This window comes from Spinacia oleracea, chromosome 6, assembly GCF_020520425.1.
Source record: "Spinacia oleracea cultivar Varoflay chromosome 6, BTI_SOV_V1, whole genome shotgun sequence".
In the NCBI taxonomy this organism is placed as follows: Eukaryota; Viridiplantae; Streptophyta; class Magnoliopsida; order Caryophyllales; family Amaranthaceae; genus Spinacia; species Spinacia oleracea.
In genome coordinates this window covers 50,180,097-50,203,094 of record NC_079492.1, presented here as the reverse complement: position 1 = coordinate 50,203,094, position 22,998 = coordinate 50,180,097, and the positions used below count along the sequence as shown (strand labels likewise).

At 36.9% G+C, this 22,998-nt stretch overlaps 1 protein-coding gene and 1 long non-coding RNA gene across 2 annotated transcripts; one reads left to right on the top strand and one right to left on the bottom strand.

Annotated features, from left to right (window-relative positions):
- Positions 1-7,526: 7,526 nt before the first annotated feature.
- On the bottom strand, positions 7,527-11,623 carry LOC110787442 (receptor-like protein kinase 7). Its single transcript, XM_021992069.2, has 2 exons — positions 8,852-11,623; positions 7,527-8,146 (listed from the first exon to the last, which is right to left on the bottom strand). Exons 1-2 carry the CDS (start codon positions 11,400-11,402, stop codon positions 7,764-7,766), a joined length of 2,934 nt encoding a protein of 977 aa, XP_021847761.1. The 5' UTR covers positions 11,403-11,623; the 3' UTR covers positions 7,527-7,763.
- Positions 11,618-14,770, top strand: LOC110787453 (uncharacterized). Its single transcript, XR_002533100.2, has 2 exons — positions 11,618-11,775; positions 14,490-14,770. It is a non-coding gene; the product is annotated as an uncharacterized lncRNA (long non-coding RNA).
- The last annotated feature ends 8,228 nt before the right edge of the window (positions 14,771-22,998 follow it).

The window sequence follows — 22,998 nt, the reverse complement described above, 5'->3', positions numbered from 1 at the left end:
GAAAGGTTGCTTTGTCATTTTGCCAAGTAAACATGATTCGCATTTACCATAATCCTCTAAGTCAAATGGTTCTAGAATTCCTTCCTTTTGAAGTCTTTCTAAGCGTTTCAAGTTTATATGGCCTAATCGACAATGCCACAGATAGGTGAGATCTGAATCATCCTTTTTGGCCTTTTTGGTATTTATGTTATATACTTGTTTGTCGTGATCTAATAAATAAAGTCCATTGACTAATCTAGAAGATCCATAAAACATCTCTTTAAAATAAAACGAACAACTATTGTCTTTTGATAAAAAGGAAAATCCCTTAGCATCTAAGCAAGAAACAGAAATGATGTTTTTAGTAAGACTTGGAACATGGAAACACTCTTCCAGTTCCAAAACTAGCCCGGAGGGCAACGACAAATAATAAGTTCCTACAGCTAATGCAGCAATCCGTGCTCCATTTCCCACTCGTAGGTCGACTTCTCCCTTGCTTAACTTTCTACTTCTTCTTAGTCCCTGTGGATTGGAACATAAGTGTGAGCTACAACCTGTATCTAATATCCAAGAAGTTGAATTAGCAAGTATACAGTCTATAACGAAAATAACTGAAGATGGAACGACTGTTCCGTTCTTCAAATCTTCCTTTAGCTTCAAGCAATCTCTCTTCCAATGCCCCTTCTTCTTGCAGTAGAAGCATTCGGATTCAGAAGTGGGTTGACTAACCTTCCTCTTTACAGATTTGGCGCCAGTTTGCTTAGTTGGGCTGGCCTTGTTGCCACCTTTCTTAGCATTCCTCTTCTTTCCAGATTTCTTGAACTTGCCCCCACGCACCATAAGCACATCCTGCTTATCACTTTTGAGCGTCTTTTCAGCGGTCTTCAGCATACCGTGAAGCTCAGTGAGCGTTTTGTCCAGACTATTCATACTGTAGTTCAGTTTGAACTGATCATACCCGCTATGAAGAGAATGGAGGATGGTGTCTATAGCCATTTCCTGAGAAAATTGCTGATCCAGCCGACTCATATTCTCAATGAGTCCAATCATTTTGAGAACATGTGGACTTACGGGCTCGCCTTTCTTAAGCTTGGTCTCAAGAATTTGCCTATGAGTCTCGAATCTTTTGACTCGAGCCAGATCTTGGAACATGTTCTTCAACTCACTGATGATTGTGAAAGCATCTGAGTTGATGAACGTTTTCTGCAGATCTACACTCATGGTGGCGAGCATTAGACATTTCACATCCTTGTTGGCATCAATCCAACGATTGAGGGCTGCCTGAGTGACCCCGTCGCCTGCGGCTTCGGGCATCGCCTCTTCTAGGACATACTCCTTTTCTTCCTGCACAAGAACTATTTGCAAGTTCCTTTGCCAGTCAAGGAAGTTTTTCCCGCTCAACTTCTCCTTTTCGAGAATTGATCGAATGTTGAATGAATTGTTGTTTGCCATATTTAAAACTACAATTGAAAAGAATAAACAAATAAATAACCATTCACAATTTCTCTTAATAAACTTAAATTCTAGCATACATGCATAATTCAATGTTCATTAAGCATTTTATTCAAGTTATGTGTTCCGGCAGGTGTGAATAAAATGATTCCAAGATCCTAAAATCATTGAAGAACTAAGCACAGTTTGTCGACTCAATTCTAAAACATCTTAGGTAAGCAAAAGCCTTTTGCTAATAGTCTAGAAACTATTCTTGGTTGATAGGTACGTCTAAGAACTTATTAGGTAAACCTATCGATTTTGCCACGACATAAAAGGACTCCTTACTTATATCGTTGAGTTTCACCAAAACTAACATGTACTCACAATTATTTGTGTACCTTGCCCCTTTAGGACCAATAAGTAACACCTCGCTGAGCGAAAACTATTACTAGATTGATGTAAAGGATATCCAAGCAAGTGTATATTTTGGCATGGCACCTTTTAACTCAATTTTTAAGTTTGGAACTTAAGGCTTTTACTATGTTGGTTAGATTTTAAGTGAACTAAAATCCTTAATCATGCAACATAATCAAGCTTTGATCTCATGCATTTTAAGACATATTTAAAAGCAATAAATAACTTAAAACATGCATAAGATAAATGTGATCTAGTATGGCCCGACTTCATCTTGAAGCTTTAACTTCAAAGTCCGTCTTGAAAATCTCCGTGGGAGGCACCATTTTCTTCAAATAGGATAAGCTATAATTAAAACTAATTACAACTATTTGATGGTACGCAGACCATATTTGAATTGAAAAACAACTTTGGTACTTTAGACCAATTACATTCAAATTAATGGTACGCAGACCATATTTTCTATCCTATTTGGGCCATACTAGTCACTTCATAACCTGCAAAACAGTACATATACAATATATACCATTCACCCATTCATTATCATGAATGGCCCACATAGCTGGTTAGTAAAACACATTATGCATCACATAAACATTTGCAGCAATTAATCAAGGGCACCAATAATCTACAAATTATTCAGTCCTTATTAATTCTAATCAAGTTGTTTTAACCTTAAGGATTTGTAGACCTAATCAAGAGTATATGACTAAAAAGGGCTCCCACTTAAACCAATAAATTCATATGCTTTACTAATTTTAAACATAAAAATGTATTTCTAGTCTAACCGGAAACATACAAATTTAATTAAAATTTAAAGCTCATATAAATTTATAATTGAATCCATAAATTTAATTTAATTTCAGTCGTATTTAAATTAATTCATGATTTTAATTTTAGTAAAATAATTAGAATAAATAAAATTTATTATAATTACAATATTCAAAATTAAAATCCAAGAAAATAATTTAAATTATTAATTTTAAAATTAATTAAAATTACGTAAACTGAAAATTTCAAATTAAAATTTCAAAACGATCTAATCGCAACGCAACAATCCCACGCAACGCACGCCCATGGGCCACACGCACACAGCCATCGCTGGCCATGAGCGCGCAGCCCATGCGCTGCGTCGCATCGCTGCTGCTCACCATCGCAAGGCATCAATTGAACACGCGAGCTGGTGCTCGCTGCGCGCGCCAGCGCTCGGTGCACGCGAGCCATCGCTCGCTGCGCGCCCCAGCGCTCGATTTATGCGAGTCATCGCTCGCTGCGCGCCTGCCTTTCCCGCACGCGAGCTTGCGCTCATCGCACGAGGCAGCAGTATGCGAGCTGGCGCTCGCTGCGCGCGAGCCATCGACGCTGTGTGTAGCGCTCGTAGCACGCGAGCTTGCGCTCGCTGCGCGCGAGGCTCCGCATGCTTGCGCGAGGCAGTGCGCGCTGTGGCGCAGCACGCTTGCTGCCCACACGCGACTGCTCGTGCCTTGCTCTCGCCCCTGCCCACACGCCCATTGCTCACAGCCCACGACACAAGGCAGGGCTGCTGCCTTGTGCTCGTGCACCATGCCCTTGCTCGCTGCATTCGTACCGCATGGGCGACGAGCTCCCTTGCTCCTCGTCGCATGCCCGCACTATACAACACCCCTTAAGGGTAACACGTAGCGTCCATTGCTTTGTGCGTGCAAGTTATATGAGCGAGTCGCATAAAAATTAAAAATTTATATTCAAAATTAATGACAAATTAATAAATCGAAAATTTATTATTTAATTGATTTCCGATTAACATGGATTCAAGTCTAGGTCATAAAAATTTAAAATTTAACATAAATTTACAATTTTTATGGTGGTTTTTAATCATAGGTATCTAATTAAATTATAACTAATTATGAAAAACAAATTAATTCTAAATTATTCCAATTTTCAACAAATTAATCATAATTACAAATTAGATTGCATAATTAACAAGGCTAAGCATTCAAACTTGTTAAACATATACTGTAGGTCAATCAAAAATTCAAGATTTATCAACAAGAATCGCAAATATTTAATTTAACATCTTAAATTTACGAAATTTTGCATTCGAAAAACTAAAACCTCCGAAAAGTCATAGTTATGCTTCGAATTTGAGAATTCTGGGTTCGGCCGAAAATTACTATTTTTGTCAAAATTTTAGAATGCCTTTTACATGCGGAATTGACACAAAAATCACTCGATTTGGATGAGTAACGAAGAAACTGCCGAAAAACTGCGTACGTATAATTAAATAAACGCAATTTGCAATTAATTAACAATTACGAAAATTAATCACCCCTTTTAATTCTTGCAAATTTGTAATATTTAACCATGTTCATGCAATTTAGATTATGAAAATAATAAGAGGCTCGTGATACCACTGTAAGGTTATGATTCATATGACAAAACATAAATCATGCGGAAAAACCATAAAGCCAGGAAAGCATATTATTTACACATAATCATTTAGCATAGTTTAGATGCATACACTTTGTTGCGTGCCCTCCCTAGTTGCGCTCGAACCGAACAAGAAAAAGTCTTTAGGACTCCAAGTGTCGTCCCTCCGTAGATAGTCCACAGCACGTCCGGATCCGCCTTAAGCTTGACCAACTAGGATCGCCCTTAAGGTACTTAGAATTTTCGGCTATTGTAGGCAATTAGATGACTGAATTTTTGCTCTCAAAAATCACTTTGAATACTTGAATACTCGATATAAATTATGAGCCCTTAACTCATATTTATAGACCATGGAATAAATAATCGAATCCTACTAGGATACGAATTAATTAAATTAGAATCCTAGTAGAATTCTTATTTAATTAATTTATCTTTTAGGATTAGGAATTTTAATCATTAAACAAATCTTGTACTCTTTAGGTTTCGTATGTGAACACACACTCTACACGAGCATGACCCGCAAGCGTGCAGGCCATGCCCGCGCACAGCCCACACGGCCGCTCGGCCCACGCGAGCTACAAGCCCACGCGAGCTGCAGCAATGCTCGCAGCCCACTGCTCGCAGCTGCGCGCGCTGCGCGCGCTGCCATGGCCTGCTGGGCCTGGCCTTGCGCTGGGCCTGGCGTGGCCTTGGTTGTTCGTGTGGCGCGCTTGGCTTGCTGGGCGATGGCCTGGCTTCGTGCTGGGCCCTCGTCCGGCAGGCCTCGTCCGATGCTTATTCGTACGATACGCTTCCGATTAAATTCCCGGTTCCGGAATTCATTTCCGATACGAACAATATTTAATATTTCCGATTCCGGAATTAATTTCCGTTTCGAACAAATATATAATATTTCCGTTTCCGGAATTATTTTCCGATTCCGATAATATTTCCGATTCTGACAATATTTCCGTTTCCGGCAATATTTCCGATTCCGGCAATATTTCCATTTCCGATAATATTTTCCGATACGTACCATGTTTCCGTTTCCGGCAACATCTACGACTTGGATAATATTTATATTTCCGATACGATCCATATTTCCGTTTCCGGCAATATCATCATTTCCGGAGTATTCATTTCTTGCCTGTGACGATCTCAGGTCCCACTGAAACCAAGATCTGTCGATTCCGAATATCCATAGATGGAGTATTTAATGCCATTAAATACTTGATCCGTTTACGTACTATTTGTGTGACCCTACGGGTTCAGTCAAGAGTAAGCTGTGGATTAATATCATTAATTCCATTTGAACTGAAGCGGCCTCTAGCTAGGCATTCAGCTCACTTGATCTCACTGAATTATTAACTTGTTAATTAATACTGAACCGCACTTATTAGACTTAACATAGAATGCATACTTGGACCAAGGGCATTATTTCCTTCATGAACTTCCCATCCAAGCTTATAAAAAGCTGGATATAATTGATAATCCAATCTTGCATAGATAGACTCTCATTAATGTTTGAGAGTATGCCTAGCATACTACTCCTCCACACATCTTGAGCCAATTTGCAAAGGCGGAAAATATGTTGTGCGTCTTCGCAATATTCCTCGCAAAAATCACATTTTGTATCCAAAATTATTCCACGTCTTTCCAGATTTGTTTTGACTGGTATTTCATTAAGTATCAGCTTCCAAAGAAACAATTTCCACTTTGGTAGAATTTTTAGTGCCCATAATAACTTAAATAAAGGGAGAAATCTGTTTCTATCCAGATAATTCAGTGGATGTTGTTGCATGTCAATTTCCCGCAGAAAAGCGTAACCAGATTTGAGCGTGAAATTACCTGTCTTATGCTTAGTCCAATATACGAAATCTGAAGTGGGACAAGATGGCAATTCAACAGAGAGTATTTCGTTTGCATCCTTATGCTCAAAGGAATTTCTAATAAGAGTTGCATTCCAAGTTTCCAACAAAGACTAGGGTTCTGAATAAAATGACTAACCTTCCAAACCTTAGCATCCATTAGACGAATGTTAGACGCCAAAACGGGGACCCTACCATGAACCCATTTATCTGATGAAACTCTGACCTTTCTCCCATCTCCAATCTTCCAAGCACAACCACGTTGCAAAACATTTTCTGCTCGTCGAAGACCTCGCATTCCCCAGGAAATAGGACCATGACAAATATTAGGGGAACCAGAAGATAGAGCAAAGTTTGTCTTGGCGGCATAAACTTTTGAAATTAAAAGTTGAGGATTCTTATGCATTCGCCACACTTGTTTCATCAAAATAATTGCTAAACAGTAACTAACCTTAAGTTAAATTTAAGCCTCTAGAACATACTGCCCCATTCTAGAGTTATACTTGTACAATGAAGCTCTTACATCACCAGACATATAAAAAAGACTTAGGCCCTGTTTTTTTGGACTTTATTGCAGTTCCATTCAGTTCAGTTCAGTTTAGTTCAAAAGAACGGATTCATCTTTCTTTGTAATTATTTTTATAAAAGGTCTTGCGCGCACAAGGTGTACAATAAATTTATTGTACACCAAGATGACTTTTTACCAGTATTTTATAACTTTAACATAGTTTTAATTAACTTTTATATTATTATAAAAAAGTTGATAGATAAACCTTTTAAAAGGTTAAATGATTAATTTTATACATCATTAGTGATTTTGAAGAAATAAAATGAAAAATTTTATCATTAAAAAATACATAACTTTTACATACATAAGGGTAACTTTTAAGCATTTTGAGTTAACTTTTACTTTGGTGTACAATATTTATTATACACCACTTGTAAATAAGAATTTGTGTTATTTTCATTCTTGATATTGCACTTAAAATTGACAATTATTACTTATATATATATATATATATATATATATATATATATATATATATATATATATATATATATATATATATATATATATATATATATATATATATATATATATATATATATATATATATAAATTATTATTTTTATCGTTATTATTACTTAAATATTACTATTATATTAATAATATATGTAATCATTGTTATTAATAAATAATTATGATTATCGTAGTTATTATTTATTATTATGAGTATTGTTATAAATATTAACATTATTATTTATTATTTACTATTTACTATTTACTATTTATTATTTATTATTTACTATTTACTATTTATTTTTTATTATTTATTATTTACTATTTAATATTCATTAAGTTACATTCAATTCAGTTCAATTCAATTTAGTTCATCTCCATTAAGTTCAGTTCAGCCAAATAAAGTTCAGAAGAACATGGCCTTAGAAAACAGAATATGATTCATATTTTACATCATGCCTATTATAGTACAAGAATTATTTTCTCTACATTTTGAGGCTACAAGAGTTCTAGTCTCTTACTCTCTTGGACGACTCTGCCATATACAAAATATATTACAATTCTCTGCATTTAACCTTAAACTAGAATTGCTTATTCAAGCAATTGGTCATGTTTAAATAATGTATGAGACCAAGTTACTAGACCATATACAATAGGTTTTAGAACTTTTCTTTGTTTTCCTCTATTTTCTTTGCCCCGTCTTTGGCAACAACGATACTCACCAATTGACATGGTTCGGCTTCCTCGAGCATTTGGACTACACTCCTCATTGTTGGCCTGAGCTCGGGTAGCCTAGCGGTACAAAGGATCGCAATCTTCAAAATCTTAATTGCCTCTTCTTTTAGGGGTGTTATAATGCTTGAATCTATTATACTCAACACGCTTTCCCTGTTTTTTAACTTGCTTGAAACCCAACTAACAATGTCCTTGCTTTCTCCGAATTCTGGCTCAATGGGCCTTTTTCCCGTTACCAATTCCATTAGTACCACTCCAAAGCTGTAAACATCGCTCTTCTCGTTCACTTTGTATGTGTAACCGTATTCTGCACATTAATAAAGCTCAAGGATGTTAACTAAATTTGTATTAGTACATAGTATTATACTTATAAGCAAATACTAGTACTCCCTCCGTCCCTTAATACTCGCACCGCTTTATTTTTCGGATCGTCCCTTAATACTTGCATCGCTTTTATAAATAGAAATTTTACCAATATTATATTATTTCTCACACTTACCTACTAACCCACTTACACCCCTACTCCAAACAAAAAATCATTTAAAAATTCACACCTCCCATACTCACCACTCCCCCATCCCTTACATATTTCCCACTAACTATATAAAAAAATACCCCACTATCAAATAACACCCATTAAATTAATACTTTCTCCGTTCCATAAATATCACACTGTCTTGTTTTTTAAACTATTCACACTAAACCTTTGATCATTTTTTGTGATTAATACCTAAGAAAAAATTATAATGGGTAAGATCTCGTTAGATTCCTATAGATAAATATTTTCTAAATATCAATTTTTATAATTTTGCTTATAGATAATTCGAGATATTAAGAGTCAAAATATGTGTTAAAGCGTAAAGTCAACCATAGTGAATTACTTAAGGAATGGAGGAAGTAACTCAATTCAAGTATCTTAAACTCCGCACTGGTCAAACCGGTGCGAGTATTAAGGGACGGAGGGAGTAACAATCATAACATGCCTTGATATTTAGAAATGGAGGGAATATACCTGGTGCAATGTAACCGTGTGTTCCGGCAATAACATGAGTTGAATCACAATTAGTAGCATTGACTTGAGGGATCTTTGCGAGGCCAAAATCAGCAATTCTAGGCTTGAGAAACTCATCCAACAATATGTTGCTAGACTTGACATCACGATGAATAATGGGTCTTTCGTACCCATGATGAAGGTATTCCAAACCCTTTGCAGCACCCAAAGCAATATCATACCGACTTTGCCAATCTAATGTGAGTTTCTTGCTACTATGCAACCTATCCCACAAGCTCCCATTAGGCAAGAACTCGTAAACCAACAAGCTCGAGTCTTCACTAGTTATACTACAATACAACTTCACCACATTGATATGCCTAATTGAGCTCAAAGTTTTCACCTCCATATCAAACTCCTTCACCCTTCTACTGCTCCCGTATTTCTTATCCAACATTGGTGTGCTTGGACGGTTCTTCTTTGGATCATCCGAGAAATCAAAGTTCCATATGTGCTTCACCGCCAACTCTTTCCCATCTTTTAGGTCCACCTTATAAACACTTCCACACCCTCCTTTCCCTATTAAATTCTCCGGCTTGATTGAATCGAGTACCTCCTCTTCGCTGAAGGTAAGCACATGATATGACTTCATATTCCATGAGTAATCGTCCTTTAATGAGAACGAACCCTCCTTATCCTTACGACCACCACTTAACTTTGTATACAAGTAACAACCACTCAAAGCAACCAATATGGCTAACCCGAGAACTAGACAAATAACAAATGTGTGATAATCTCGAGACCTCGATGAACATTCCCTAAAGCTCTTAATATCCGAACTACAAAGATGGTCATTACCCTTAAAGGCCCCCATCGACAGAGATTTTGGGATGGGACCGGATAACTTGTTGTAGGACAAATCAAGATTACTAAGCTTAAGAGACGAAAGAGTATTCGGAATTAGACCAGACAAGTCATTTTGTGACAAATTCAAGGAATTCAAAGTAGGCAAAGAACCTAAACTTTTAGGAATCTCACCAGAAAATGCATTTTCAGCTAAATTAACGTCATTAAGATGAAGGCATTCCCCAAGAGAAGTAGGGATATTACCAGAAAGCTGATTGTTTTGTAAGTAGAGGTTGTTTAACATCTTCAGCTTACCAATACTTTCAGGTACTTTACCTACGAGTTTGTTTTCACTTAAATCGATCAACAGCAACGACGAAGCGCCCGAGATTTCCTCGGGAATATAACCAGATAGATCATTGTTGGAAGCATAAATTTGTACCAAATTCTTAGCTTTTGCGATATGCGAGGTGATGGAACCTCGGAGCTGATTATCAGCGATATCAATAATATTCACATTGGGCAGCCCCCAAATTCCGGCGGGAACATCTCCAGTGAGCAAGTTATCACTGACACGGAAACGAGTCAACGTCGTACAGTTGGCATAACTTGCCGGAATCTCGCCGGAAAATTTGTTCTCCAAAATCAAAAGCTTTTTCATAGTCCCTTTTTTACACATATCAGGGGGGATAGGACCAGAAAGTGAATTTGTCGACACATCGATGAAATCAAACTCAGCCCACGACCCGAGCTTCTGGGGAAGTTCTCCAGTCAGGTTATTGCTATACAAAGATAAATTCACCAAATTCCTAAAATCTCCAAACTCTGCCGGAACTTCGCCGGAGAGATTATTCTGGTAGAGCTGAATCCAAACAAGCTGGTTCAAGAACTTAAGCTCAGATAAGTCCCCTCCTAAGCTATTGTTAGAAGCATCAAACCTCAGCAAACTGGACAAGTTTCGAAACCCGACCGGGATAACTCCGGTGAGATAGTTATTGTATAGCTCAAGCTGCCATAGTTTCTCGAGCTTAGTGATCTCAACTGGAATTGACCCAGATAAAAAATTATCAGATAATTCGAGACTGCTCATTTCAGACAAGTTTCCAATTTCAGGTGGAATTGACCCTGAAATGCTGGAGTTTGTCAAATATAGCATAGTCAATTTCTTCAACTCGGTTATCTGTTTCGGAAACGGAGCGGTGTCGAAAGGGTTGTCGCCGAGGCTGAGATGAATAAGGCCAGTCATATTTGAGAGAGAATTCCATGGGAAAATCCCAGAAAAACCACTCAAATTCAAGTACAAGTACTCTAATTTGGATAAAGGTGAAAGGTTTGGAAATGAGCCAGTAAATTGGTTGTTACCCAAGTCTAAGTAACGAAGATTTCTGCAGTTTAGGAGTTGGGAGGAGATGGTTCCAGAGAGAAAATTGAACCCGAAAGCGAGTTTTTGTAGGGAAGGGAGGGAGCAGATGGCTTTGAATGGGAGGGTACCTGATAAGCCCTGTTTTGAGAGATCGATTTCGGTTACGTTTCGGGCTGTGTTGCAGGAAACGCCGGTGAAATCACAGGTGGGGTTGGAGGGGATCCATGTAGAAAAGAGGTTGGGATTGGAGGATTTGAGAGTGGATTTGAGGGTGAGGAGGGAGTCAAGCTCGTCTGACGAAGCGGTGTTGGAAAAACAGAGGATAAGGAAGAGGAGGAAGAAACAGGGGAGTTCCGGCGGCATAATTGGTGGTGGTAATGGTGGAGTGGTGGTGTCGGTATGAATGGTGGGAGAAATTGGGGATGGCGTGGGGTGAAGTGGGGGAGTTTGTTAGGATGTGTTTGGAGCAAGTAGAAATGAGTATATGTCATCCTGGGTCACGTGAACACCCAAGATGATTGAAAAGTCCAACTTTTCTTCCAAACTCACTTTACAGTCAAACGTGTGTAGAAGTGACCTACCAGGAAACCACTCGCCTCCAGCCCTCCACGAAGGTACGAACTATAAATCACGGCAAGCAACGTCCATTGTCGTCGCCGATAGAAGGAGAACGCTGCTCCGGTGGCACGCACGGGGGAACCACTCAACATCTCACCTCATTGATTCTCGAATTCAGGTATTTAATTTCTTTTAAATTTGAACATCAAATAGTCCATTTCTCAGAATATTAGTTACTGGCTAGGTTCTTCACTTTAGTCACTACTTAATTCCTTGTAAATTTGAATTTAAATGGGTTTATAGTTACTATATTAAGGAAAATTTTACAATGGCTACAATAATTTGGTAGCCACTGTAATCTTTAATGAAGACTGTAAATGTATAATAGTAAATCAAGACTGTTTGCCTTTATTTGTCTACTGTAAATTAAATTGTATATTGCGTAAAAAAATACAGTAGACAAATAAAGAGAAATTTATTAATTCCAATAAATAACCCCTTTAATCATGGAGATGAGATTCTCACAAAAACTAATTATCGATGGAAGTCTTTTCAAAATTTGTTCTCATTTTTTTGGAATCTTGGTTTAAGGTCATTGCATATGATTGTCGATCTACCTTAAAAAAATATACGAAGTGGAGTATATGATTGTCATTTTTCCAATCTTTAATTATTTCATACAATTATTGATAACCAATTACAACACCCATCGACGGCGATGATACGCGAGAAGAAATATGACTATACTAGCATCTGATTGTTGGCAAAAGGTTTACTGAATGCAAACTTGATGCATTCGTGTATTACACCTTGTTTAATTGGTTTTGAAGTAAAAAAAAAACATTGAATGAGTAAATAATTTCTTAACTGATAATTAAATTATAAAAGACAAAAAAACGATTTGATTAAAATAAATCTTTTACATATGTTTTAACTTTAATGATAAAAAAACGAATGGCTAAGATTCCCTTCGAAATTTAAAGGGTTGAAATTAAAATAGTTAAAATGGCTACGATTTTAATGTAACCATTGAAAAGTCTTCCATATATGAAGTATTAAATGTTGTTACGTTGGTGTGGAAAGTTTATGATCAGATTAATCACCTAGTTCATTTGTTAATTCTAGATTAAATCCCTATTTATCTTATTGATTTTATAAGGTTGATGGTTCATGATTTATGAATTGGTATTTTTGTCTTACGGAAGTTTTGTGTTAAAGCTAATATGTTACTTGGTCAATCACAAGTTGTAGCTATTTGCAAATTGTTATGTCTGTTTGAATAATTAGGAAAGGAAACTGGGAAAATGTTGATATCACTTAAGATGTTTTGCCCTTTTGCTCTCAAATTTAAGAGTTTGGCTTTTTTTCCCTCTCTTCTCTGCTTACTTTCCTGTTCAAGGAGTGATAGTAAAATTGATTTCTTTGCTATCAATATTTCCAATCAACGGAGACGATGATCTTTGTTTGGAATTCTGACACCTGATTCTTTTTTCTTGTAATCAATAAGACATAATTAATTTGGGAAAATTTATTCCTCTGTTTTGACTCTTCATGAGGACCTCAGACCATGGGCCTTTAGTTTTCTGTCTCCACTGATTGAAATTTATGCGGCTGACTTTGTTAGTGGGTTATGACAAAAAAGGAAAGTGTAACAACTAATTTGAGACGGAGGGAGTATTATTTTTCTTATTTTCTGATGCTCTTAGCTGCTTGTCTGGGTTGGAATCTCTTCATTCCCTCTAAATGTTATGTTATGCTAGAATTGGTAGACACACAACCCTGTCTAAAGTATAATTCAGGCGAGTGTTGTAAAATCATGTGGTATCCATTAAGGGGTTGGGAATCTTAGGATTAGGACAATGTGACTACTACGGAGAGATTATACATATTTTCAAGATGAAAATGTCTCAGAATCGTGAGTAGTTTTCTGTGATACATTTCTGCATGTTCTCAGAACTTCTCTAAATCTTTCATGACTAACAAGGTGCTAAGTGCTTAGTTTTTGGATGCATACTTGGTGTGCTACAATAGGGAAAGCTCTCCTGTTCATCTCCTAGATAATCTGAAGCTTATTTTCTTCTCCGAACACTAACTCCTGTCTATTGCTTTATTTTTATTCTTTTGAACATAAAGATATGGAGTACAAGGAGAAATCATAGTATAAACAAAATGTTTGGTATGTGATTTCAAAAATGTAAAAGCTACTACACTGCTTGGTTGGATAGCACCCATTTTACTTTTGATCCTCTCTAGTAATTCACATGGGGACCTAAGCTTAGGCGGCATCACATTCTGCACATGCTGAATTTGGTGACACTGATTGCATAATAGTTGTGTTATTTTTGTCTTGTGTAATTAAATAATAATAATATTCAGAAAAGATATCAATTCCTGAGTAAAGGGGTGCATGTAGCGATTAGCTTGAATCGGAGTTTTGACTTTTGAGCATGCTATTAGTAATACATCTAAGAAATTATTTGACAAAAGCATGTTAGTAATACATTTAAGAAAACAGTCTTCCCTGACTCTAAGAAGAGTGACATGAGCTAAAGTTTCTGTCAAAAGCCGAGGAACTTGCTCGAAAGGGTCCTGATAAGTGGTGGTTGAGGCAGGTTGAGGTAGGATTTGGCATTAAGTTGATCAGTATCATATGCTGATCAGTATTTGATAATTGATACGGAGTATAAAAATTCAATGAACTTTGGAGAACATCATTGACCTTAAGTCTTTTGGAGTTGAAATGTGTTTGGGATGCTCTTTTGGTTGGTTGGTCAACTGTGGCCATTGTCGACTTTTGTTAGGAGTTTATGTGCTGCTGCTTGGTTCTGGTATGCTGTGCATTTCTGATCAGGTATTCCTGCTCAGCAGTCCTGCTTTTTGTTGTGGCCACAGGTCGTCAGCAAGAAACAATCAGGTCTTCTGAAGTCTGTTATGCATTTGGAATCAGAGTTGAGGTCTGACTTGGGCCTGCTGATGCGATGCTGCTCCAACTGTTGTTCAAGACTTGAATTTTTTTTAATGACAAATATATCTTCTTTACTAAAAAAATAAGTAAGTGAATGTAGTTGTTATTTGTAAAGTTCAATTTACCCTAAACCCTATACCCAATACTCTATACCCAATAATTGTTAAACTTTCTATTTGTTGTTGATTGTATAATTTTACGTGTTTTATTTAATAGTCATCCAAAAATATCTATTAAATGATACTTTTATTTTGTAAGGCAACAAATATATCTTATTTGCTACTTAAGTAATTAATTATGTTTAGGAAAAATTCCTTCAAATAATCCAACCTTTTGACGATTTTACATTAATAATTCAACCTTTGACCTTTGCCCCACCCCCATTAACTTTTATTGCACCCAACCGGTCACCAACCCATATACACGTGTCATGCAGCCATTTGTCATAATTTATTTTATTTTTTAAATTAATAATTTATTTTCTTTTTAATTTATTTTATTTTCATTCTTTCTTCTTTCCTCCTCTCTGTCCTTAGTCACTCTAATCCCACCACCATTGTCATCTTTTCTCATCCTTCCTCCACCACCCACATCCCCTGTTTCTCCTCCATCCTCCACCCCCAACCTTACTCACTCCCGGCCCACCACCATTGTCGTCAGCATCATCTGATCATTAAAATAAGCCACAACAAATTGATTTTATGCACTATTCAAATCACTTACATTTTCTCATCCACATCTACATAGATTCCCCAGAAACCTATAAAAAAGCAAAGTACAAAAGCAGAAGCAACAATTAGTAATCACTTTCGTCATTGTCGCAACAACCACCAACATAGTTGACCTTCAAGCACCATCGCCGCTGCCGACCAACCCTCCAACCCACCCAAATTTTGATTTCCTACCAAATTGTAAAAGAACTATTTATTTGATCGAAATAAAAAAATACTCAAATTCATGCCTAATGCGAACCAAATTGTTCAGAATTTACCCCAAATTATTTGAACAGGAACCTTAATTTTTTATCCCCAATTTGATTTTCTCGGGGCTTTTGCAAATCTGGATATCGGATATTTGTTAGCTTGTGTGAATCTGGGCTTTGAGTATTGAAAGCGACGACGATAAGTTAAAACGTCGTAGGTGTTGGCTGGCATGGATCATCAATGAAGGTGGTGAAAATTCATTTGGGGGAACAAATGAAGGAATAAAACGAGAAGAGAGAAAGGAGGAGTTTAATTTTTTATTTTTTAAATAAAAAACAATATCCTGTATTTCTAAAAGCTTTTTATTCATTTTTTTTAATAAAAATAAGAGGGTGACCTTGTTAACCTGTAAACGGTCATCTGGGTGCAATAAAAATTAATGTGGTGTAAAGGTTGGATTAATAGACAATAATCCAAAGTTTGAATTATTAATGGAAAATCGCCAAAAGGTAAAATTATTTAAAATGATTTTTCCTTTTGTTTATTATTTCCTACAAAAGTAAGATGTTAATTATGTGCTTTGATTATTTTTTTCCATTATAATTGTAGTAATATATTCCAAATAATCAACAAATTTACGTCGCTTTAGATAGTTAGAACACTTTAGATATTTTCAGGACAATGGTAGATAAAAATATTATTTCCCTCTTTTACTTGACCCCTTTATTAAAAACTACTAGTTTAGGGCCCGTGCAACGCACAGCTACTACTAAAACATTTTTTTTTAATAGTAACTAAAAGACTTGTTATATTAGGAAAACATGAAAGTAAAAAGGATATATGAAAAAGTATAAATTCAAAGTTGTGTAAAAAAAATATTCAAATGAACTACATTTGCATATTACTATACAAAGTTAAAAATTATAGTCGTTTACTTGTATGTAGAATGATCTAACAACGTTAACCAAACTCGAATGACTCAAGACTAATTTTCGAAAAGACCCGAGCATAACCGAGTTAGTCAAATACAACATATTTTGAATTGAGTAAAATCTTGATAAATAAACTTATATGTTAGTCTACTTACCATGTATTATATATTATTTTAATTAACATTCTTACTTACCAGTGACCATGTATTATATTATTAATAGTAGACTAACATTAGAAGTTCATTTATCAATATTTTTTATAATTCTTATCAGATTAAAAAGTTATAATAATACATAAATAAAATTAATTATATCATAAAGGAAAAAATAATATCGATTTAGCTTTCCTCCAATAATATATTATGCAATACACATCTATGGTAATTAAAATATATTTTTATCTTAGTTTCCTAAAAAAACGTAATGTAATTTATTTATTTTAAAGTAAAAAATAAAAAAAATATTTAGGCGGGAAAAAATCGCACCAGGAAATGACACGTGTCATTCCTGGTGTCTCTTTTAGTATATAGTAATAGATTATTCATTTATAGTATGTTATTAAATATGTTTTTTAAATGACAAATATATCTTCTTTGCTACAAAAATAACTTGGTGACTGTAGCTATTATAGGGTATAGGGTTTGGCGTTAAGGGTTTAGGGTTACACAAATTCTTATTTACAAGGGTTGTACAATAATTATTGTACACCGGAGTAAAAGTTAACTCAAAATGCTTAAAAGTTATGCTTACATATGTAAAAGTTATCTATTTTTTAGTGATAATTTTTTTTCATTTTAATAAAACTTATTTCTTCAAAATCATTAATAATGTATAAAATTAATCATTTAATCCTTTAAAATGTTTTTCTATCAACTTTTTTTTACTAATATAAAAGTTAATCAAAACTAGGTTAAAGTTACAAAAAAATGGGTTAAAGTTATCTTGGTGTACAATAAATTTATTGTACACCTTGTGCGCGCAAGACCTTTTGTTAGGGTTAAGGGTTGACTATAATTCTAGCAAAGGGTTAAGGGTAGAGTAAACTTGGTTATATTTGTAGCAAAGAGTTCAGGGTTAGCATCTATAAAATATATTTAGTACATACAATAATAAGTAACTACTAATTAAAAAACGTTAGGAGAAAATATTTGTGTCATGTTAACATTCTTAAGCATCAATTATTTATTTAACTATAACTTCAAATAAAGAAATATTTTAGGATAATAGGTAACATCGATACGGATGTCTGGCAAGATTTAATTCCTTTCGACAACTTAACCAGGTATTGAAATTACACCTAATTATACGAGTACAAAATTGAAGGAAATAATGCCCTTGGTCCAAGTATGCATTTAATGATAAATCTAATAAATGCGGTTCAGTATTAATTGACAAGTTAATAATTCAGTGAGATCAAGTGAGCTTAATGCCTAGCTAGAGACCACTTCAGTTCAAGTGGAATTAATGATATTAATCCACAGCTTACTCTTGATTGAACCCGTAGGGTCACACAAATAGTACGTAAACGGATCAAGTATTTAATGGCATTAAATACTCCATCTATGGATATTCGGAATCGACGGATCTTGGTTTCAGTGGGAGCTGAGATCGTCAAAGGCAAGCAAATGAATACTCCGGAAACGATGATATTGCCGGAAACGGAAATATGGATCGTGTCGGAAATATAAATATTATCCAAGTCGTAGATGTTGCCGGAAACGGAAACATGGTACGTATCGGAAAATATTATTGGAAATGGAAATATTGCCGGAATCGGAGATATTGCCAGAATCGGAAATATTGTCAGAATCGGAAATATTATCGAAATCGGAAAATAATTGCGGAAACGGAAATATTAAATATTTGTTCGAAACGGAAATTAATTCCAGAATCGGAAATATTAAATATTGTTCGTATCGGAAATGAATTCCGGAATCAGGAATTTAATCGGAAGCGTATCGTACGAATTAGCATCGGACGAGGCTCGCTAGACGAAGGCCCAGCACGAAGTCAGGTCGTCGCCCAGCAAGCCACACGCAACAAACCACACGCCAAGCCCCGACCAGGCCCAGCGCAAGGCCAGGCCCAGACAAGGCCTTAGGCGCGCGCGCGGATCACAGGCAGCGAGCTGGGCCGAGGCGTTGTGCGCTCAGCGTGGGCCGCAAGGCCTGCGCGCGGGTGTACGGTGCTCGTGCGATGCTCGTGTGCGTGCTATACGAATCCTAAAGCTATCGGGATTCGACATATGATTAAATTCTAATCCTAATAGATAAAGTTTATTTAATAGAGTCCCAACAGGATTCTAATTAAATAAATTTGTATTCTAATAGGATTATAATTCCTTTTCCATAACACTATAAATAGGTGCCTAGTGTTAGGTTATGATACATATGACATTACATAGATCATGCGGAAACAACCATTAACCCAGGAAACATATTATTTACACATAATCATTTAGCATAGTTTAGATGCATACTCTTTGTTGCGTGCCTTCCCTAGCTGCGCCCGAACCGAACAAGAACAAGTCTTTTAGGACTCCAAGTGTCGTCCCTCCGTAGAAAGTCCACAGCACGTCCGGATCCGCCTTAAGATTGACCAACTAGAATCGCCCTTAAGGTACTCAGAAAATTCGGCACTTTTGGGGCAAGATGGGTGTTTGAATTTTCTCTCAAAAAACTCACTTTTGAATACTTTGAAACTTGTGTATAAATTATGACCCCTAGGCCTTTATTTATAGAGTTATGGAAAAGGAATCGTAATCCTAGTAGGATGCGAATTAATTGGAATTAGAATTCTACATGAATTCTACTTAATCAATTTATCCAATAGGAATAGACATTTAATCATACACTGACTCTTGCAGATTCAGGAATCTCGCATGAGCTCAAACTCACACACACACGGCAGCCACAAGGGCTGCCCACGCATGCGAGCAGCAGCCCACGCAGCGCGGCCCACGCATGCGTGGCCTTGTGCGCGCTGGGCTGTGGCGTGCGTGCTTGCTGGGCGATGGCCTGGCTTCGTGCTGGGCCTTCGTCCGGCAGGCCTCGTCCGATGCTAATTCGTACGATACGCTTCCGATTAAAATTCCATTTCCGGAATCTATTTCCGATACGAACAACATTCAATATTTCCGATTCCGGAATTAATTTCCGTTTCGAACAAATATTTAATATTTCCGTTTCCGGAATTATTTTCCGATTCCGGTAATATTTCCGATTCTGACAATATTTCCGTTTCCGGCAATATTTCCGATTCTGGTAATATTTCCATTTCCAACAATATTTTCCGATACGTACCATGTTTCCGTTTCCGGCAACATCTACGACTTGGATAATATTCATATTTCCGATACGATCCATATTTCCGTTTCCGGCAATATCATCGTTTCCGGAGTATTCATTTCTTGCCTGTGACGATCTTAGCTCCCACTGAAACCAAGATCCGTCGGTTCCGAATATTCATAGATGGAGTATTTAATGCCATTAAATACTTGATCCGTTTACGTACTATTTGTGTGACCCTACGGGTTCAGTCAAGAGTAAGCTGTGGATTAATATCATTAATTCCACTTGAACTGAAGCGGCCTCTAGCTAGGCATTCAGCTCACTTGATCTCACTGAATTATTAACTTGTTAATTAATACTGAACCGCATTTATTAGACTTAACATAGAATGCATACTTGGACCAAGGGCATTATTTCCTTCAGTCTCCCACTTGTCCTTAGGGACAAGTGTGCATTTCCTAATTCCTTTGTCGCTCGATGCTTGCTCTTGAACATAAGGTAAGAGTTGTCATCCTTATTATGTCCAGAGGTGTTCCTCGGTTTCAGAGTTCAACTGATCAAATAAACAGATAATCATAGCCTATGATTCATCCGAGCACGGCCATGCATTTCACAGTTTCTAGCTCTCCGAGTGGCCTTGTACAACTTTTAAGCATCTCATCCCGATTTATGGGAGGACAATCCCAATCTTGCGATCTTGAGATTAGACTTCGTTTGATAGGTGATTACCTGAGCGTTGCCTTTATAGCCTCCTTTTACGGTGCGACGGTTGGTCAACGTCAAAGCAACCAGTTCTCAAACAAGTAATCTCAAATCACTCAGGTATTGAGGATTTAGTGTCTAATAATTTAATGAAATTTACTTATGACAGACTTTCATCTCTTACAGTAAAGTTTCATAGGTCTTGTCCGATACTAGTCTTCCCAAAGTAAGTATCTATGCAAATGATTATGACATTGCCATGTCCACATAGTTCAAGAAACAGAACTACTAGTCATCTTGCATTCTAATCGTCTAACGTTTTCTATGCGTCCAATTTTATAGAAAACTCCGACTAGGGACCATTTTCAACCTTTGACATTCAAGTTCACTTGATAGACATTTCTTAGTCACAGTACTGGTCCTGACAGTCTATCTTGAATATATCGTCAAGTTGAAGGGACTCATCATTTAATAAACCACAAATTAAATGGAAAAATGAATTCCTTTCATTTATTGTGAATGATTAACCAATAATGTTTTACAAAGATTTAAACTCTAAAACTTTAAAACATTAAACAGAGACATCAAAGCCATTCTCCAATATGCTTGATTCCCATAGCTGCAGTGTGCGAGTTGTGCTTCGCTTGCGGCAGAGGTTTAGTTAATGGATCTGATATGTTGTCATCAGTTCCAATTTTGCTTATCTCGACTTCTTTTCTTTCAACGAACTCTCGTAGAAGGTGAAATCTACGAAGTACATGCTTGACTCTCTGGTGGTGTCTAGGCTCTTTTGCCTGTGCAATAGCTCCGTTATTATCACAATACAGGGCTATTGGTCCTTTAATGGAGGGGACTACACCAAGTTCTCCTATGAACTTCCTTAGCCATATAGCTTCCTTTGCTGCTTCATGTGCAGCAATGTACTCCGCTTCAGTTGTAGAATCCGCAATGGTGCTTTGCTTAGCACTTTTCCAGCTTACTGCTCCTCCGTTGAGGCAGAAGACAAACCCAGACTGTGATCTGAAATCATCTTTGTCGGTTTGGAAACTTGCGTCCGTATAGCCTTTAACAATTAATTCATCATCTCCACCATAGACCAGGAAGTCATCTTTGTGCCTTTTCAGGTACTTCAGAATATTCTTGGCAGCAGTCCAATGCGCCTCTCCTGGGTCTGACTGGTATCTGCTCGTAGCACTGAGTGCGTACGCAACATCCGGGCGTGTACATATCATAGCATACATTATTGAACCAATCAATGATGCATATGGAATCCCATTCATTCGTCTACGCTCATCAAGTGTTTTTGGGCACTGAGTCTTGCTTAGAGTCATTCCATGAGACATGGGTAGGTAGCCTCGCTTGGAGTCCGCCATCTTGAACCTATCAAGCACCTTATTGATATAAGTGCTTTGACTAAGTCCAATCATCTTTTTAGATCTATCTCTGTAAATCTTGATGCCCAATATGTACTATGCTTCTCCTAGATCCTTCATCGAAAAACATTTCCCAAGCCAAATCTTGACAGAGTTCAACATAGGAATGTCATTTCCGATAAGCAATATGTCGTCGACATATAATACTAGGAAAGCAATTTTGCTCCCACTGACCTTCTTGTATACACAAGATTCGTCCGCGTTCTTGATGAAACCAAAGTCACTGACTGCTTCATCAAAACGTATATTCCAGCTCCTGGATGCCTGCTTCAATCCGTAGATTGACTTCTTTAGCTTGCATACCTTTTTAGCATTCTTTGGATCCTCAAAACCTTCAGGCTGTGTCATAAACACAGTTTCGTTTTGACATCCATCTGCCATATTTCGTAATCGTAATATGCAGCGATTGCTAACATTATTCGAATAGACTTTAGCATTGCAACTGGTGAAAAGGTTTCATCGTAATCCACACCGTGGACTTGCCTGTAACCTTTCGCAACCAATCTAGCTTTGAAAACTTCAAGTTTCCCATCCTTGTCCTTTTTCAGTTTGAAAACCCATTTGCTTCCAATGGCTTGGTAGCCATCTGGCAAATCGACCAAATCCCATACTTGGTTTTCAGACATGGAGTCTAATTCAGATTGCATGGCTTCTTGCCATTGCTTGGAGCTAGGGCTCGTCATAGCTTGCTTGTAGGTCGCAGGTTCATCACTTTCAAGTAATAGAACGTCATAGCTCTCGTTCGTCAAAATACCTAAGTACCTTTCCGGTTGAGATCTATATCTTTGCGATCTACGCGGGGTAACATTTCTAGATTGACCATGATTCTCACCAGATTCTTCTAAAGGTCTCTGAGTTTCATCCTGAATGTCATCTTGAGCATTCTCTAGAGTTTGTTGTTCGACTCGAATTTCTTCGAGGTCTACTTTTCTCCCACTTGTCATTTTGGAAATGTGATCCTTCTCCAAAAAGACACCATCTCGAGCAACAAACACTTTGTTCTCAGATGTATTGTAGAAGTAATACCCCTTTGTTTCCTTTGGATAGCCCACAAGGATACATTTGTCAGATTTTGGATGAAGTTTGTCTGAAATTAATCGTTTGACGTAAACTTCACATCCCCAAATCTTAAGAAAAGACACATTTGGAGGCTTTC

Bases quoted from the DNA above. Each gene is read 5' to 3' on its own strand.
- LOC110787442 (XM_021992069.2), bottom strand. From the start codon at position 11,402: ATGCCGCCGGAACTCCCCTGTTTCTTCCTCCTCTTCCTTATCCTCTGT. The intron at 8,147-8,851 runs GTATATTCCCTC...ATTAATGTGCAG, and splicing joins ACACGGTTACATTGCACCAG to AATACGGTTACACATACAAA.